Source organism: Hemiscyllium ocellatum, chromosome 4 (genome assembly GCF_020745735.1).
Source record: "Hemiscyllium ocellatum isolate sHemOce1 chromosome 4, sHemOce1.pat.X.cur, whole genome shotgun sequence".
NCBI classification, from domain to species: domain Eukaryota; kingdom Metazoa; phylum Chordata; class Chondrichthyes; order Orectolobiformes; family Hemiscylliidae; genus Hemiscyllium; species Hemiscyllium ocellatum.
The window spans coordinates 59,368,812-59,384,796 of NC_083404.1; the positions used below are offsets into that span (position 1 = coordinate 59,368,812).

General features: G+C 42.6%; 1 protein-coding gene across 2 annotated transcripts in view; it reads right to left on the reverse strand.

Annotated features, from left to right (window-relative positions):
* Positions 1–15,985, reverse strand: part of LOC132813898 (protein disulfide-isomerase TMX3-like) — a 143,231-nt gene that overhangs the window by 32,630 nt on the left and 94,616 nt on the right. Inside the window, exons 10-11 of one of the 2 annotated variants that reach the window (XM_060823287.1) lie at positions 4,292–4,390; positions 2,916–2,973 (exon numbers count right to left, since the gene is read on the reverse strand). In XM_060823287.1, coding sequence (XP_060679270.1) covers positions 2,916–2,973; positions 4,292–4,390 — 157 coding nt within the window. The remainder of the gene's footprint in view (positions 1–2,915; positions 2,974–4,291; positions 4,391–15,985) is intronic. The other variant, XM_060823293.1, reaches the window with a different exon arrangement.

Genomic DNA, 15,985 nt, shown 5'->3' on the forward strand with positions numbered 1-15,985 from the left:
TGCGAAATTGCCTGAAAATGTGTTGCTGGTTAAAGCACAGCAGGTCAGGCAGCATTCGAGGAGCAGGACAATCGACGTTTCAGGCAAAAGCCCTTCAATGGGAATAGAGACAGAGTGCATGCAGGGCGGAGAGATAAATGAGAGGGGGGGTGGAGGTGGAGGCCGGGGGAAAGTAGCATAGAGTACAATAGGTGAATGGGGGTAGGGATGGAGGTGGTAGGAGGGGGAAGGTAGTAAAGAGTACAATGGGTAGATGGGGGGTGGGGATGAAGGTGATAGGTCAGAGAGGAGGGTGGAGTGAATAGGTGGAAAGGAAGATAGGCAAGTAGGACAAGTCATGGGGATAGTGTTGAGCTGGAAGGCTGGAACTGGGAGTGGAAGAGAATGAGGAAACTGGTGAAATCCAGATTGATACCCTGGAGTTGAAGTGTTCTGAGGCGGAAGATGAGGCGTTCTTCCTCCAGGCTGATGGAGGCCCAGGACCTCCATGTCCTTGGCTGAGTAGGAGGGGGAGTTAAAATGTTGGACCACAGGACAGTGTGGTTGATTGGTGCAAGTGTCCCAGAGATGTTTCCTAAAGCGCTCTGCTAGGATGCGACCAGTCTCCCCAATGTAGAGGGGACCGCATCGGGAGCAACGGATACAATAAATGATATTGGTGGATGTGCAGGTAAAACTTTGATGGATGTGGAAGGCTCCTTTGGGGCCTTGGACGGAGGCGAGGGAGGAGATGTGGGCACAGGTTTTGCAATTCTTGCTGTGGCAGGATGGGAGGGTGGGTTGTTGGGGGGGCGTGGACCTGACCAGGTAGTCATGGAGGGATTGGTCTTTGCGGAAGGTGGAAAGGGGTGGGGAGGGAAATATATCCCTGATGGTGGGGTCCGTTTGGAGGTAACGGAAATGTCATCAGATGATTTGGGAAGGTGAGCACCGGTTGTGGGGTGTTCTGTCCTTGTTACGGTTGGAGGGGTGGGGTCTGAGGGTGGAGGTGTGGGATGTGGACGAGATGTGTTGGAGGGCATCTTTAACCACATGAGAAGGGAAATTGCAGTCTCTAAAGAAGGAGGCCATCTGGTATGTTCTGTCATGGAACTGGTTTCCTGGGAGCAGATACGGCAGAGGCGGAGGAATTGAAATAGGGGATAGTATTTTTGCAGGATGTAGTGTGGGAAGAGGTGTAATCCAGGTAGCTGTGGGAGTCAGTGGGTTTGTAAAAAATGTCAGTGTCATGTTTGTCATCATTAATGGAGAGATCCAAGAAAGGGAAGGAGGTGTCAGAGATGGTCCAGGTAAATTTAAGGTCAGGGTGGAATGTGTTGGTGAAGTTGATGAATCGCTCAACTTCCTCGCGGGGGTACGAGGTGGCGCCAATGCAGTCATCAATGTAGCGGAGGAAGAGGTGGGGAGTGGTGCCAGTGTAACTATGGAAGATGGACTGTTCTATATAGCCAACAAAAAGACAGACAAAGCTGTCGATATGGGTGCCCATGGCTACCCCTTTGGTCTGGAGGAAGTGGGAGGATTCGAAGGAGAAATTGTTGAGGGTCAGCCAAATGAATGAGTGTGTCGGCGGAAGGGTACTGTTGGGGACATCGGGAGAGGAAAAAAAACGGAAGGCTTGGAGGCCCTGGTCATGGTGGATGGAGGTGTGGAGAGATTGAATATCCATGGTGAAGATGAGGCATTGGGGGCTGGGGAAATGGAAGTCTTGGAGGAGGTGGAGGGCTACGTCCACACCTCCTCCCTCACCGCCATCCAAGGCCCCAAAGGAGCCTTCCACATGCAAAGTTTTACATGCACATCCACCAATATCATTTATTGTATCCATTGCTCCCAATGCGGTCTCCTCTACACTGGGAGACTGGACGCCTTCTAGCACAGCGCTTTAGGGAACATCTCTGGGACACCCACACTAATCAAGCCCACCCCCCTGTGGCCCAACATTTCAACTCCCCACACCCCCCCCACCTCAGCCGAGGATATGGAGGTCCTGGGCCTCCTCCACCTCTGCTCCCTCACCACCTGACGCTTGGAGGAAGAATGCCTCATCTTCCGCCTCAGTACACTTGAAGCCTCGGGCAATGTGGACTTCACCAGTTTCCTCATTTCCTCTTCTCCTCTTCCCCCCTCCCCCCCCCCCCATCCCACCCACACTCACCCCAGTTCTAGCCTTCCAGCTCAACACTGTCCCCCATGACTTGTCCTACCTGCCTATCTTTCTTTCCACCATCTACTCCACCCTCCTCTCTGACCTATCACCTTCATCCCCACCCCCATTTACCCATTGTACTCTTTGCTACCTTCCCCCACCCTCTTTCCTGACCTATCACCTCCATCCCCAACCCCTTTCACCTATTATACTCTATGCTACTTTCTCCCCACCCCCACCCTCCTCTCATTTATCTCTCCACCCTGTAGGCACTCTGCCTCTATTCCTGATTGAAGGCTTTTGCCCGAAACGTCGATTGTCCTGCTCCTCAGATGCTGCCTGAACTGCTGTGCTTTTCCAGCACCACTCTAATCTAGAATCTGGTTTCGAGCATCTGCAATCGTGATGAAGGGCTTTTGCTCGAAACGTCAATTTTACTGCTCCTCAGATGCTGCCTGACCTGAAGTGCTTTTCCAGAGCCACTCTGATCTAAACCAGTGTTAGGTGCGTTAGTCCGGGGTAAATAAAGTGTAGGGGAATGGGTCTGGGTGGGTTTCTCTTTGGAAGGGCGGCATGGACTTGTTGGGCCGAAGGGCCTGTTCCACACTGTAGAGAATCTAATCTAACCTAAAAGGAAGAACTTAATTTTAAAAGGTTAATATGGATGTTTCACCAAGATTGAAATATCCAGTAGATTAAACTGACAATCCCTGGAGTTTCTCACACAATTCTGAAGGGCAGTCAACTCTAAGGGGCATCATCTTACCGAGTGTGCACTTCTGATGAGTTCTTGCTGTCAATAACTGCAACTACCACCAGTTTTCCTGGAGAAACAAAGGTTTAGAAGTGAAGTGATTCCATTAAACATAGAACAATTTACAAGGAATAATTTTGCTACCAAATTACCTCAATACATGAACACTATTTCTATTTTAGTTGAACAAACACAACATCAAAATCAGAAGTATTTTAAAAATTAAGTTAGCACACAAACAGTAGGTTTTCAATTTGATTTCCTGTCGGAAATTAACAACATCTCACTTCTACATTTGTTAAATGTGTAACATACCTTTTTTTAAGTTTCTCTACACCTACCTCTTTTCCCTCGCATTACTGACTTTCCAAAATTTCGCATTTGCAAAGCCCCATTTAACTACAAGTTTAAGTTAATGCAACAAGTCAATTTAAAACAATTAAACACAAAATTTAAAAGAAACCAAGGCACCTATGAGTAGACTAGCATTTGTCAATCAAATAATGATCTATGGTATTTTTGATTCTGATCTTAAGTGCAATGCCCAATGTCTTTGAACTGATTGATTATGGAAGATTTTCACAATTACTGCAAAATGTTTTCTTATTTCTGATACAAGCGAACAAATCAGAAAACAGATGAAACAGCTGAAAAAGGCAAAATTCTGTGGGTCACTTGAGTTCAACAAATTTTGAAAGGTGGCGCAACACTAAATTCTGAACTCACCATTAATCAGGTATGCAGTCAAGGGGAAAAATGCACATCACCAAGAATGAAAGTTGTGGTGCATGGGACAGGCATTGTGATTAAAATGCATGGCTGAGAGGCACTCATGAAAATCACTCCGCTAAATTGGAAGCATTTTTCTTTAAAATCAAATTACTGTATAGATTTCACAAATAAAATTTCATCCATTTTTGATTTCATGGATCTTTAACTTTAGTTTCCTTCCTTTCTCCTGGGGGTGAGATACCATGGAATTACTCAATTAAAAAGAGTTGTCAGTGTAACCATTCCTTACGGAGGAACTTAAAGCTTAAATGAAGGGTTACTCTATACTCTAAATCCACATTTTTAAATGTGCCTTCTGCTACCTATTAGATTTCCCCAATGAACATGCTAGTTCCATTACTAGCCTCTTAGATAAATGGTCCATTGCTCTTCTGGTTCATTAACATGGACAAAGTGTCATTTTTCTGTGTGTGTCAGCTCACCTTTCACTTAGTAAATTCTGCAATAATTTAGATAAAGCTATGAACTTCGAGTATGAGGATAGAGGGCATAAACCTAGCACCAAATATTAAATCTTACAAGTTTAACAACTTTAAATCAAAGAACCATGGATTTTAAGGTTAAGAAAAAAATGAGATGCAAGAATGAAATAGTACCAGTCTCTGCTAGTTCATATAAAGTGAAACCATCAATTTGAATGTATCCTAAAAATCTCTCTTTGGTCACCCATGAGGACAGATCACCATCTTCATATTCTGAAGGGAGAGAAAATTTAAAAACAGTCAATTTTGTCAGTGAATTAAATGTGAATTCAACACATCAACAAAGAACAATCTTCAACACGAAGTTGCAATCTAGCTGTTCATTCTGTTGATGATATTCAGCCTTTGTACAAAACTGAGGGACTAGGTTAATCTCACGTTTGCTGACTTGTGGGGAGACAGGCAGCAAGCGAAGAGAATGGTCAGTTAGCCCCTCAATTTGCTCATTTCAGAGCCTATATACATTGTGCATCCTCACAGCCTCCAAATAATCTCAATAATATCCCAAGAAAACTTCTGAAATGTTTGAAAATCTATTCAAATTTCTACTTTAAGGAATATTGTTTTGGGAGAAATGTAGTCAAGTTCCTGTTAGTTCTGTTCATAAGTGGAATGCCCAATGCACTATAAAGCAGCGGTGCCCTGAGATTGTCTTCGGTAAACTCTGCTATGCTAGCAATAACAGAACTCAATTTAGCCTCAGTTCCCTTGACTAAGAAGGAAAAACGATTAATATTCCGAGGTTAACTGAATGGTGGGCCATGCTAGAAATACAAATACTTGATTGAAAGGATTTACCTTAGACTGACCAACATCTAATACACCATCCTGATCCAACTTTAGAAATGCCTATTTAGGTGAAGTTAATTGGTTGCACAAAAAGGAACCAAGCTGATTTTCTAGCTACCAACTAAACAGCAAACTGGGCAAACTCCATTATCATTTCATTTTCTTCCACTTGCTGCAGTTAACATGGGAAATCCCGCATACTCAGCACAACTAGAAATCCTCAACTAATATTTTACATAAATGCTGCATAAGTGTAGAACTTGTGTCTAGAAGCCAAACACAACATAGGAAGCCTTATGAAGCTTGCAAAAAGAATATGATCAATTATATTGTAAGAATGAAAGATTTCTCATTTTTCCTTCATTTTATTGTTCATTTCTGAGTAGACAAAGACTCTTCATAAAGTAAAGAGAAAGGGCACACAATCAACAGTGAAACAAATTAAAAACTGGTCAATAGGTCAATAGCAGAACACCAGCCTCAGAGCTCGCCATTTATAACAGGAGGTTGTGCCATTATTTAATAACATCATCATTCACCTGTGGTAAATTTGCAATAGTGTTCAGTTTTTACAGTGAAATTGTGATGAAAATTTTTCAGTTTCAACAGACATAATACTGCCACTGTACTGGAGCTCTGAACAAAAAAGGAGGAATCATTGCTTCAGATGTACAAAGTCCAGGTTAGCCCATACCTGCAGTAAGGGTACTGTTCTCTGCACCATACCTTAGAAAAGGATATGTTAGCTTTGCAAGCAGTTTAGTGCAGATAGCTGTGCAGAGGCATGGTTCGAGTGGATTGGAGATATACAATGATGTGGTGAGGCCGATAAGTATCTGATGCCAAGGTTTGTGGACATGGCAGTAGCTGCACACAAGCTAACAGAGCTGTTGGTGCCAAGTGCCAAAGATGAAGATCTGGAGGTGAAGCAGCATTCAGGAGTCAACAGGTACCCAGTTTGATTTTCACAGCAGGATCTTTCAGCACCTAGTTTCCTCAATGGAAGTGGTAGGCTAGGAAGCTGCACATCACAGAGGTAAACTCTTCAATTAAGGAGCCTGATGACAAGCAATAATCTTGTTAATCTCATCATTCCCTGGCAAGAATCTCATCTTAATGCCTGGAACATTGATGAAAAATGCAACTTGTTGCTTCCAACATCACGGCAGATCTCACTGGACTTCTCCAATAATTCTCCCAGATTTCTTGCCATAGCCAACATTGTTCAGGCCTCTATAAATTTCTGCCTAATTTGTTCTGAATGGTGCAAACAAACTCAAAGGGCTGAGTGCCTTATTCTGGTTTCTAAGCATTAAATGCAAATTCTACTCAACTACGAAAGACTTGAGATATACTCAAAACCCGTCAACAGATCGTTAAATGATAGAAAGATAAGTAGTACTTATAGCTTATTCAAAGACTGCGTCATCAATTTTAGTCTATGCAAATTTAAATTTGCAAAGCTCACGACACATTTGAACACATACTCTAGCCAATAGAGACCATTACGCTCTCTCTATTGACAGAGGGAGTTACTTGCTGGAACAATCAACATCCCAACTAACACAATTTTACCACTAAACCCAGTACTTATTGCACATACAGAATTGCTAACAAGGAAGCTGGAATTTTACTAAATTTGCAAGGACAAAGTAAAATGAACAGATGTGTTACCAACTGTTAAGTTTGACACAAGTTTCAATCAGACAATCATCAAGTCGGGAAGTAGGTATAAAAATACATTCAAAGCTCATTTTGCTAAAGTCTTCTGAATCAAATCAGGTAGGTTATTTAACTTTTTTAAAAAATTATAATATTACACTGAAAACTTAAACTAAATATTGCAAAGTTTCAGCTTATTTAGAGAGAAAGAACTGAGCCAGGGATGTTGTAGAACCTGAAGTATGTTGAATACCACGTAAGCCTGTAGGGGCGATATCCATACCTACCCTTGTGGCTGGGAGACCAGGAAAATGTTGGAAGAACAAGGACAAACGTTGCTGTCAGTATGTAGATGGTGAGTAAGGACAGTATCAATCGGTGCCGTGTTGCTTCCTGCAGTCGAATTTCACATTGGAAGAATAGTGACTTAGCCATGGCACTTCTAGTGTGCAACTTTGAACTAAACCTTGTCAAAAAAATAAAAGTCTCCAAAAGATGAATAGACTAATGCAAGTTGATAATAAAAAAGGTAGAAAAGATTAGTAAGGGAGGGTGTAACTTAGGTTCAACGAGACCTTTTGGCAAACTACAGGAGGGGAAATCTAGTTGGATAACTGTGAATTGGATATTTTATCAGATGAGCTTAAAAGAGGGTTTTGAAAGAAGAAAAAGGAGTTTAAACAATGAATTCCAAAATATGACACCGATTTTAGAAATAAGGGAGGGTGGGGTATGAGGCCAGATTAAAAGAATGAAGTTGTGCTCGTCAAGGAGCGTGCAAAACCACAAAGAAATAGGAGGATGTGAAATTTAAATTTTAAATGTTGGACAACTAGAAGCCAGTGACATAGAAGCAGTAGGTAAAATGGAACTGGTGTAGGGACAGGGGCAAGTACAAACAAATATCTGAATGAGCCAATATTAACAGAGTAGAGATGGGAGGCTTGCAATTTACGTGCTTTCCTTGCTGAGTCTAGAAAAGACAAGAGGCATGGGTCAGTGTTTCTGCAGATGTGCAAAAGACAAGTGATGCTATGAGAATAGGTGATTTTTATGAGAGGGAATATAGTGACAGAAATTGAGCTTGGACATTGAAAACAGGCTGGCTCCTCAAGAGAGTCATTGGGAAGAGAAGTAAACCAATACCAAGGGCATGGAGTTTGTAGTGATGGCTGAAGGTGGTCTTCTCTATACTTAAATGATGATCTCATCCAAAACTGTAGATGAACAAATAGTTTGAGAGCACAGAGCTACTGAAGTTAGGAATAATGGCTGGTAATACTAAGTGAAAGTGAGGACTGCAGATGCTGTAGAGACAGAGTCGAAAAGGGTGGCACTGGACAAAGCACTCCAGGTCAGGCAGCATCCGAGGAGCGGAAGAGTCGTTGCATTGGGCATAAGCCCTTCATCAGGAATGGGGAGGCTGAAAGATAAATTGGGACTGTGTGGGAGAGGCTGAGGGAAGGTAGGTGGGATGGTGATAGATGGATGCAGGTAGCAGCTGATTGTGATAGTTCAGTGGGGAGGGTGGAGCGGATAGGTGGGAAGGGCGATGGACAGGTAGGTCAGGTCAAGAGGGCAGTGCTGAATTGGAGGGTTGGATCTGGAATGAGGTTGGGAATGGGGAAATTTGTAAACTGGTGAAGTCAACGTTGATGCTGTGTGGTTGTAGGGTCCGGAGGCGGAAGATGAGGTGTTCTTCATCCAGTTGGTGGGTGGCTTTAATTCGGCGGTGGAGGAGGCCCAGGATTTGCGTGCCCTTGGAGATGTGAGAGGCAGAGTTGAAGCAGTTGGCCACAGGGCAGTCAGGTATTTTGCTGTGTACAGACCAGAGGTGTTCCTTAAACTGCTCCACGAGTTAGCGCTCAGTCTCCCCAATGTAGAGGAGATCATGTCAAGAGCAACTAATAAATGAAGTGGGAGGATATCCAGGAAAATCTCTGCCAGTTTTGAAATTATCCTTTAGGGCCTTGGACAGAGGTAAGGGTGGGGGCGTTGGCGCAGGTTTTGCACACCTTGCAGTTGTTGGGGAAGGTGCCGGTTGCAGACAATGGGTCAGTGGGGAGTGCAGATCTAACGAAGGAGTTGCGGAGGGAATGGTCTCTGTGGAACGCAGATACGGGTGGGGATGGAAATGTGTTTTTGGTAGCAGAGTCTGATTGTAGGTGGCAAAAATGGTGGAGGATAATGTGCTTTATCTGGACATTCATGGGGTGGAATGTGAGGATCACGGGGTTCTACTCTTGCTGTAGATGGGGATTGGGATTCAAGGGTGGAAGCATGGCATGTGGAGGAGGTGTGACACAGGACATTGTTGATCACATAGGAGGGGAAACTGCAGTCCTTGAAATAGGAGAACATCTGGGAAGCCCTGGAGTGGAACTGCTCATCTTGGGAGCAGATATAGCACAGGCGGAGGAATTGGGAGTAAGAGATCACATTTTTACAGGAGGGGGATGGGAGAAAGTGTAGCCAAGGTAGTTGTGGGTTTGACATAAATGTGTGATTGGTGGTGTCACACAGGTATTGGTATCGTGGTCCACTGTACTTGTTAATGATCTATTTAATGGACTACAGAAGCGCACATCCACTTATTTTCCCAATGATGAAAAGCAAAGTGACAGGGTAAGCAGTGTAGCTGTAAGCATAAAAGTACGGAGGTATTTACTGACAAAATTGAGAAAAATAGATTTCAACGTAAGCAAAAGGTGATTCATCTGGGCATAAGAAGAATAGAACAGGTTATTTTGAGTGGCAAAAGTTTTAAACTCCGAGGTACGAAGAGACTTCGGTGGTCCTTGTACAAAGGTAACTAAATTGTCACGTACATTTGCAGAAAAATTATAAAATAGAAAATACTAGCCTTTATATTAAAAGGTCTGAAATACATCAGTCATTCTTAAAATATGGTAAAGCCTTGGTTAAACCACCGCAGTCCTGTGAGCAGCTCTGAAACAATATCTTATGCTACAGCATGTATTTACTAGAATAATACCTGGAACCCAAGTATCAAATTACAAAGAGTTAAAACAAATTAGCATTGTACTTCCTAGAATTCACTAGATTTAAAGAGTATTTGACTCAAGTTTTCGTGGTATTAAAACGGAAACACATCGGGTAATTTGGGGAAAAAAAAATTCTGCTTATTGGAAATCTAGGACAAGGTGGTATAATTAAAAATAAATCAGACCTTTCAGGGTGAAAGCTTTATAGAAGGCAAAAAAGTTTGGGATTTTTTTTCACAAATGGCAACTGATGCTAGATCAATTGTTAACTTAACAACTCCGATTGATAAATTTTGTATTCAAAGATAATGGAGTGAAAGCAGGTACATTGAATTCAAGTGTTCTGAGCATACCTCAGGAAGAATATATTAGATCTGGAGGAGGGCAACATGAATTATAGGTATAATTTCAAATAATCTAAATGGTTGCATTTCCTCAAATTTAGAAAAGTAATAAGTGATTTGGTAGATTTTCAAGACATTATGGCTAACCATAATAGAGATAAACTTTCAAGATTAAATAATATAGGGTTCATGGAGCATACATTTAAAAAAAAAGCCAGGACTTTCAGAAAAATGAAATAAATACCTTTTATCCTTCATCTTTATTTCTCTCCCTTACTTGTAGTGATTGTAACAAGGTCAGCCAGGTGGACGTCATAGAATACAAGTTCCCTGACTGGGGCTGTTAACCTGGTCTTATCAGCCAGCCCTGGCTGACAGATATAAACAGGATTGTTAGAGGTTTTGATTACTCAGAGCTGGCTCTAAGGAAAGCTGACCAGCGTCCAGTATTATATATGTGTAAATAAAGGGTGACTTGGTGATGGGATACAGGCCTCTGTGGCATTATTTCAGTGGCAATGAGAGTGGATTAATAATATAACCATGCAAAAGCATTTATCAGCTGAAGCACAGGCACTACAATGGAGTTTGTCATTAGAAAATGTGACAAGTGAAGCACGTAAGTTACATGGTATGCCGATGGAAGTGAACAGTTTTGCTAGGCTGACTGAATATAGTTGGATGCCACTTGAGTGAAGGCAATTGCAAAGCCTCACTCAGAACATATTCTGAACAGAGGGACTCTAGGTCAGCTACAGCAAAAGCCCAAAACAAAGCCAAGCCTTCGAGCCAAATGGTCAAAATTTCCTTCAGGATCCGGGCCGGCAAGCCATTGTAGTTGCTGCTGGTGTTTGGATTTGAGACAGGAAGAGAGTCCCACTAGAGCTAAATTGATTAAGAGAACTCATATCCAGGACAGTTCACACCTGGAAAGCCCACCTACATCTTGCTTGGAACAGTTAAATTGCTTGGCAACATTCAAGTCAAATCAAAATCAATGTCTGGTTAAACAGTCACGCAGTTCTAATAGAGGTTGATACCAGTGTGGCTATACCAAATGATTGCAGGACCATTCTTTAACAAAATTCACTCTGGACTCCAAACATTAAATTTGCTTAAAACCTATGCAAGACTGAGAACCTTTACAGATTAAGGGTACAACTTTGGTTCTGGTCTCATATGAGAAAGAGCTAGTTTGGTGAACATTCATTGCAGTAAAAGTTCGGGTCCAAGTCGGAGGAGGAGAAATTGGCTAAGAAAGATTCACCTTGATTGAATCAACATTTTTTTGATTAGAAAATGGCTGCCTGAGTGATGTCCCAATTAAATACCTGGAAGATTTGCAGGTTGGTCTACAGATTATCAAAGGACCCAAGGCCACCTTGAATGTTGACCAGGAAGCAATTCCACAATTCTGCAAGGCTCGTCCAGTGCCATTTGCCTTACTTGCAAAAGTAGAGACAGAAGTCAGGAGTCTGGAAAGTGAAGACATCATCAAACCAGTACAGGTTGCAAAATGGACAGCAAGGGTCGTATTGATTGCGAAGCCCGAAGGTTGGTTCACCTTTGTGGGGATTTTAAACTTATAGTAAACTGCTTCTCGCAGTTGAATAAATACCAATCCCACTCAGAGGCCTTGTATGTACAGCTGAGGATTTTTTTTTGAGGGGTGGGGGGTGGGGTTGCAGCAGGGGTGAGGTGCTTGCCCTTCACAAAGCTGGATATGAGCCATGCATACCTGCAGCTGCAGTTAGATTAGGATTCCCAGATATATGCTACAAACGATATCCATAACGTTTTGCACCAATATACAAGACTGCCATTTAAGGTATCAGCAGCTTGTGCCACTTTTCAGTGGATAATGAAGAAGAACATTTTACAAGGTCTACCTCGGGTTGCCATTTATTTAGATCATGTGCTAATAAAACAGAATACCAATAAAGAGCACTTTGGAGGACTTGGATATAGTCCCTAGACATTTCTCCAAAATGGGTACGCGTCTTAGAAGTGAAAAAGGCATTATAAGTGACCTACGTGGGCTACAGAATTGACAAAACTGGGTGAGAACAGTTGGGAGATAAAGTGAGGGCAATTAAAAGGTGCCCCAGTTTCCACAATTGTCCCAGAGCCAGAACAGCTGATGGGAAGGGGGAAACAAAAGGGCCATTACAACCAGAATTGAAACCTTTCTGGACACAAGATCAGATCATCGTAGATGATGGCATTCTAATATGGGGAACAAGAGTAATTGCCATGAGCAAATGTCACTGCTAGAAATTGGCTGAGCTCCACAAGGTTTATTCCAGGGTGTCCAAGTTGAATATGCTAGCAAGAAGTTACGTCTGGTGGCCAGGATTGCATGCAGACAGAGTTGCTTTGATTGAGCATTGTTGAATAGTCTGGTAGAAAGAACAGTCTAAACTTAGAAGGCAGGTTTAAACAAACAGCCTCCAGCTTCACTTGATACTGGATTCTTATTGGTTATCAGACTATCCCTCATGCAATTACGGGGATAGCTCCAGTAGAGTTGCTAATGGGGAGAAGACTCCATGCCAGGTTAAATCTGATCTTGGACAGGGTGTGGGTGAAATGATATCAGGACTGCCAATGCTATACAAGATTCCTTTAAGCAAGAGAAGCAGTTTATTTCATGGAATTTGATGCCAAAACCTTGGAAATGGCCCTGGATTTAGAGGGAGAGGAATGTAGTGATTGTAACAAGGTCAGCCAGGTGGACCTCATAGAATGAGTTCACTGATTGGGGCTGACAGATATAAACAAAAGTGACAGAAGTACTGTTCACTCAGAGCTGGCTCTGAGGAAGCCGGACCAGTATCATGCACTATGCATGCGTAAATAAAGGGTGACTTGGTGTGGGATATCAGTCTCTGTGGAGTTATTTCAGCACCTACTTGATGGAACAGGGAATTTAGTTCTTTTAATTCACCTCTATCATAGGCCATCTGTTATTTATTTCCCAATCTTCAAATTTCATCAGGTAAGGAAATATTCTGCTGGCTGCCTTTTTCACTCAAAACCTAACAAACACATTGTTGCCCTTGCTGTGCTCTCATTAGGTTGCACTTTAAGTGACTTTGTAGGTAATTTTTTTTGTTTTCTGAAGGTGGAATTGCAAGTTTAATTATTGGTAGACACCATTTGGCTCAACATTTTAACATTTCCACAAAGACACTGAACTGAAAAAAGGTCAAGGTTTGACAAATGCTAACTTTTTGGTTACTGTAATGGCAATCTAGAGATGAACTAATTTGAAACCACTATTTGTTGACGAGTTAGACCTAACTGCATCTAGATCAAAGTGTGTCTTTTGGTAAAGAACCTTCAAGGGAAGAATTTAATTTATCTCTCCCTATTTTCATTGACAGTTTCTCTCTTACCATACAGGTATCTCCATCAATTGATGTCATGGCTCAATCTCACCATGCAGATCACCTATCAATTAAGGTTCTTGAAGATGATGCAGAAAGTTCCATGTTTGTGGTCCAGGCAACTTGCAATAATGTCATATTGTTACAATATTGGTTGGAGAAAGCATTTTTTGATAACACTCAGATAAAACAAACCCAGGCTCTTCTTTCAGACACAAATGGCAGCATCCAGTTTGTTTTGAAAGTCTTACATCGCTCACCTTCATTGCAGAACTGTGACTACTGGACACCCTTTGTAATTGGACTTGTGTTGGATGCACTGTCAAGAGGTTATCAACTGCCTTCCAGAACAACATGGAATGGAGACATTAAGCAACTACTTAAAGACAAGGCTATTTTATTAATGAAATAACAATGCTTGGAGTTTGCTCAAAGATCATGCATTAATCTCAGTTTCCTTGAATTATAACCAAAGCATACAATTATCAGACTCAAATTCCTTGTTGGTGAGGCCACTTTTGGAGTACTGTGTACATTTCTGGTTGCCCTTCTATATAGGAAGGATATTATTAAATTGGAGAAGGTTTAGAAAAGATTTCTCAGGATGTTGTTGAGACCGGAGAGTTTGAGTTATAAGGAGAGGCTGGGAGTTTTTTCACTGAAGCGTAGGAGGTTGAAGGGCAACCTTAAAGAGGTTTATAAAATCATGAGGGGCATAGGTAAGAAGAATGGCAAACTTCTCTTCCCTAGCGTGGGGTAGCTCAAAACTAAGGCGCATATTTTTAAGATGAGAAGAGAAAGATTTAAAAGGGACCTGTGGGGCAATGTTTTCACACAGAAGGTGGTTTGTTTGTGGAATGAACTGCCAGAGGAAGTGATAGATGGAGGTACAGCTACAACATTTAAAAGACATGCAGACAGTAACATGAATCGGAAAGATTTAAAAGGGATATGGGTGAAATACAGGCAAATGGGACTAGTTTAGTTTGGGAAACTGGTATGTGTGGACGAGTTGGACTGAAGGGGGTTTCCTTGCTGTACGACTATGACTCTGCTTTAGGGATGTCCATACTTGTTCATCACAACAGATCATCATTTAGCTATTCAGTTCTCTCAGTCATGACAAGGTTTCAAAGAAATGAAACCAGACAGATCACCTGGCAGCGATCTACGCACTGGAAAAGGCAATGGCAGAAACAGTCTTGTCGACCCTGCAGGGTCCTCCTTACCAACATTTGGGGGCTAGTGCCAAACGTGGGAGAGCTGCCTCGCAGAATAGACAAGCTACAGCCTGACACTGTCTGTAAGCTATGGTTCCACGAGTATGACTATATCCCAGACATCACCATTACCATCTCTGGATATGTCCTGTCCCACCGGCAGGACAGACCCAGCAGAGGTGATGGCAATGTTGGGAGAGAGTTGCCCTGGGAGTCCTCAACATTGACACAAAGTCTCATGGCTTCAGGTTAAAAATGGGCAAGGAAACCTCCTGATGATTACCACATACTGTCCCCCCCGCCCCTCGGCTGTTCAATCGATACAAATCGAATAACATTTGGAGGGAGCACTGAGGATGCTAAGGGCATAAAATATACCCTGGTTGGGGCATTTCAAGATCCACCACCAAGAGTGACTCGGCAGCAATAATACTGATCAACCTGGTCAGGTCCTAAAGGACATAGCTGCTAGATTAAATCTGCAGCATGTGATGAGGGAATCAACAAGAGGGAAAAACGCACTTGACCTCATCCTTACCACTCTGTCAGCTGCAAATGCTTCTGTCCATGACAATATCGGAGTGAGTGACCACCACAAAGTCCTTGTGGAGACGATGCCCTGCCTTCACATTAAGAATAACCTCCATTGTGTTGTATGGTACTATCACCAGGCTAAATGGCACAGACTTCAAACAGATCTAGCAACTCAAGACTGGGCATCCATGAGATGCTGTGGGTCATCAACAGCAGCAGAATTGCGCATCAGCACAATGTGCAACCTCATCACTCAACCATCAAGCAAGGGGATCAACCCTGGTTCAATGGGGACTGCAGGAGGGCATGCAAGGAGGAGCAGCACAAGGTATATCTAAAAATGAGATACCAACTTAGTGAAGCCACCAAACAGGGCTACATGCATATCAAACAGCATAAGCAACATATGAAAAGAACAGCTAAGCGATCCTACAATGAGTGGATCAGATCTATATCCTGCAGTCCTGTCACATCAAGTCGTGAATGGTGGTGGACAATTAAACAACTGGAGGAGGCAACTCCACATATACCCCATTCTCAATGATGGAAGAACCCAGAACATCAGTGCAAAAGATAAGACTGAAGCATTCACAATAATATTCAGCCAGAAGTACCAAGTGGATGATCCATCTCGGCCTACTCCAGTGGTCCCCAGTATCAGATACCAGTCTTCATCCAAACTGATTCACTCCATGTGATGCCAAGAAATGGTTGGAGGCACTGGGTAATACAAAGGCTATGGGCCCTGACAACATTCCAGCAAGAATACTGAAGACTTACCCTCCAGAGGATTTGCCACTCCCCTAGCCAGACTGTTCTAGTACAGTTACAACACTGGCATGTACCCAACGATGTGGAAAATTGC